Here is a 3,871-nt window from a genome sequence, read left to right as displayed (position 1 = left end):
GGTTGCCCGGGTGGATGAGTAAGGTCTCGTGAGGGTTTATAGTGAACTACACCCACAAAGTACCAAATACAACAAAATATACACGAACCTAGAAACACGTGTAATTGTCCATCAAGTGTCTTCATAAACCAGTGAGATTATAATGAAACTCACTGATTCCTTACCCATGTTATGAATACCCTCCATCTCCAAGTATGGCTTCAACCAATAGCCATTCACCATTTGCCTCACGTGGTTATCAAAATCTTCAATCTCGTATTGCCCTAAATTCCCAACTTGAACAATCAAATATGGGCCCATCCACTTGCTTTTGAGTTTACCGGAAAAAGCTTCATCCTCGTGTTGTAGAGCCAAACTTTTTGACCGACTTCAAAATACTTCAACCGGATTTTAGAATCATGTACCTTCTTTATCTTTTCCTTATAAGCCAATGCACACTCGTATGCCTCGTCCTGTAACTCCTTGATCTCGCACAAGGCCAACTTCCTAGCTTTACCTTCATCATAACTAGTGTTAACCTGTTTAGTGGACCAATAAGCTCATTGTGAAATCTCAATTGGTAAATGACAATCCTTTCCATACACAATTCTATAAGGTGTTGTAACATCCTACTTTTGATTATAATAAATAAATGAAATTTCGTTTATTCAATAAAGTGCCGTGTATCGGTTTAGATAAATAAACTATAAGATGATGGGCTTGGACTTTAAAAGATGGAATAAGAGATGGAATGGGCCTTAGGTCCATGGGCTTAAGGGAGTATAAATACCCCTTAAACCCTAAAGCTTTCCATTTTTATCCATCTCTACACCATAGCCTACACCTTCCAAAACACACACACCATCCTTTATCCTGAGTCAAGATCCGAAGTTGAGAACCCGGAGCTTGATAGTGTTAGAACGTCGTGACGAACCAAAACAACATCGAGACTAGACCGTGTTCGTAAACCAACTCGTTTAAGGTACGTTTATAACGAAAACTTGTTCGTTTAGGCTTGAATTCGTTTAAGTAATTCTAGATCTGTATATATAACTGGTAAAAACGAATCAAACGCAATGAGTCTCAACTAAATCCGCTAATGTTTGATATGTTAATTGATAACCTACAGAACCGGGTGTGTATATGGACTTATCGCACCATTAAAAACGGACTGATTGATGGTTTAGTTGATTGGGGTTTGTTGGCGTCATGAATACGAGTAGATTGATACCAATTTTGTGTTATTTCGTCAAGATTTGAGGGTTAATCGGGAACTGACATATGGTGACTGTGTTGATGTTCTTGACGATTTTGGCTTTGACCTCTGGGTCAAAGTCTGGATAAGATTGATGCAATTCGTTATGTCCAGATAACAAATTAGTTCATCCATTCGTTATGTCCAAGATAACGAATCAGTTCACCCATTCGTTATGTCAGGATAACGAATTAGCTCACCCAGTTCGTTGTGACAAGATAACGAATCAGGTGATTCGTTACTCACCCAATTCGTTATGTTAAGATAACGAATCAAGTCATGTTCAGATGACGAATCAAAATGACGAATCAGATGATGACAAGATGACAAACTAGGATTACGAACCAGACCGTGATAAGATAATGAACCAGAATAACGAATCAGCTAACGAATTAGGCTTAATTCGTTATAACGAATGAGTTAGAGAATAAAATAATAATTTAATCCCTAGCCTTAGACCCCGCTAGGGGTTGCCGCCCCTAGAACCCCGCTGCCAGGGGCGCAGCCCCCGGACTCCTGTTCATTGAGAGTAATAACTAAACTAGAAACACGATATGGGTAGTGATAGTTAAATTGATACGTGTAATTGTTATACAGTTAGTCGTGCACAGCTCAAGAAAGAAATAACCATAAACTTTGAACATAACCGAGTTCAGGTGAGTTTCTAGCCCCATTTCCTTGTTATGTTTTCGGGGCTGTGTGCATATTCGATGTGATAGTTAATACACTTACCTTAATAGGTAAGTGTATGCCATGTATGATATATGTGATAGATATGATGTCATGAATGCGAATGAAAGCATGTCGGTACATGAACGATCTTCAGATATTTCACGTATTGACAAGGGAGGTATGTATATGAAAGATGAATGTGTATGATATATATATATATACATATATATGTATATGTACAGCATATGAGTATCTATAAATGATAAAAGAAAGTATGTGTATGTTACTAGTATGTAAAGACAGAATGTACGAAGACGAAGAAGTAAGGGATCAGACCCTAATAATATCTGAGATAGAGAAGAAAGGGATCAGACCCTAATAATATATGAGATATAGAAGTAAAGAGGGATCAGACCCTACTAATATCTGAGATAGACAAGAAAGGGATCAGACCCTAATAATATCTTAGATAGACAAAGGAAAGAGGGATCTGACCCTAATAATATTTGAGATAGACAAGAAAGGGATCAGACCCTGATAATATATGAGATAGACAAAGAAAAGAGGGATCAGACCCTAATAATATCTAAGATAGAAAAGGAAGGGATCAGACCCCAACAATATCTGAGATAGAAAGGACAGTAAATATGTAGTATGAAAGTAATAAAGTATGTACGTATGTATGAAGTTATGTAATGAAAGTAAAACAGTAAGTAATTATTAGGTATCTTTGGATGCATAATCGAAGGTAAGTGTACGTATTGTATGATATGTGATTAACTAGAACTCACACAGTGTAGCTGACTTTTAGTATGCACGCAGGTGAGTAGAATGAGACAGCTGGCTTGAGCGGGGACACATGGCGGAAGAATAAGAGTCTGGCATCTGAAGACGCAAGTTGTTTTACGTTTAATGTTTTAATGTTGAAAGACAAGAATGTTTAAAGACAAGTTATGAATTATTATATAATGTTTATGAAAGTTTTCTGTTCCGCGTAAAGTTTCAATTAACTCTGATATTTAGAACTGTGTTTATGAGTAAATCCAACGTCCAAAGTAGGGCACCAGTAACGGGGCCTTACAGGTGTGGTCTCAATCGGCATTTTATAAGTTGTTCGATAAGCCCACAAAGCATTGGTCAACTTAGTTGACAAATCCTTGCGGTTCGTCCGCATGGTTTTCTGTAAAATCTGTTTAATTTGCCGACTAGACACTTCAACTTGTCCACACGTTTGTAGATGGTAAGGAGTTGCGATTCTATGATCAACCCCGTATCATTTAAGCAACCTACCGAATTTAAAATTTTTGAAATGGGATCCCCCATCACTAATGAGGCTCCGGGGGATTCCAAATCTCGAGAAACTATTAGTTTGCACAAAGTTGCAAACGACAAGGTGATCATGCGTCCTAGTGGTTATCGCCTAAACCCATTTCGACACATACTCGGCGGCCACTAAGATATATAAATTACCAAAAGAGTTCGGGAATGGGCCCATGAAATCGATCCCCCAAACATCAAAAATATCAACTACAAGGATCGGGATCAACGGCATCCCATCCCTCTTAGAAATGCTCCCGAGTTTTTGACACTTTAAACAGCGGATCGCGAACTCATGAGCATCCTTAAACAATAATGGCCAATAAAAGCCACTCGTCAATATTTTCTAGCTGTTTTCTAGCCACTAAAGTGACCCCCACACACGGATGAATGCACGTGTTCCAACACTGATCTGACATCTTCCTCGGGTATGCATCGTTTAATCATCTTATCTGCACCAATCTTGAAAAAATTCGGGTAATCCCGAATGTAGTCTTTAGCTTTTGCAATCAATTGCTTCTTCTTCCTCCTAGTCCAATGCTCCAGTATGTCACCTGTGACATTCGTGACAAAACGAGGAATACTAAATTTACTATGTAGCGAGTAAACTATAAATCGGTTAATTCGTAGTGCTTAAACGAGTAACCG

General features: G+C 38.3%; 1 protein-coding gene across 1 annotated transcript; it reads right to left on the bottom strand.

Moving 5' to 3' along the window:
- Positions 1-284: 284 nt before the first annotated feature.
- Positions 285-3,080, bottom strand: LOC143635583 (uncharacterized). The gene is made up of 2 exons (XM_077103378.1): positions 2,988-3,080; positions 285-518 (listed from the first exon to the last, which is right to left on the bottom strand). The coding sequence occupies exons 1-2, from the start codon at positions 3,078-3,080 to the stop codon at positions 285-287; spliced, it is 327 nt and encodes a 108-aa protein (XP_076959493.1).
- Positions 3,081-3,871: the final 791 nt, after the last annotated feature.

This window comes from Bidens hawaiensis, unplaced genomic scaffold, assembly GCF_021521415.1.
Source record: "Bidens hawaiensis isolate Kalapana, Puna unplaced genomic scaffold, B.hawaiensis_p1.1 tig00007607_1, whole genome shotgun sequence".
NCBI classification, from domain to species: Eukaryota; Viridiplantae; Streptophyta; class Magnoliopsida; order Asterales; family Asteraceae; genus Bidens; species Bidens hawaiensis.
This window is presented reverse-complemented; position numbering and strand designations above follow the sequence as displayed.

What these genes read in the sequence shown, in the direction of transcription:
- LOC143635583 (XM_077103378.1), bottom strand. Translation starts at nt 3,080, where the DNA reads ATGCGGACGAACCGCAAGGATTTGTCAACTAAGTTGACCAATGCTTTG. An exon ending in TGCCGATTGAGACCACACCT is followed by an intron (nt 519 to 2,987) that starts GTAAGGCCCCGT and finishes TCCACTAAACAG; the next exon opens with GTTAACACTAGTTATGATGA.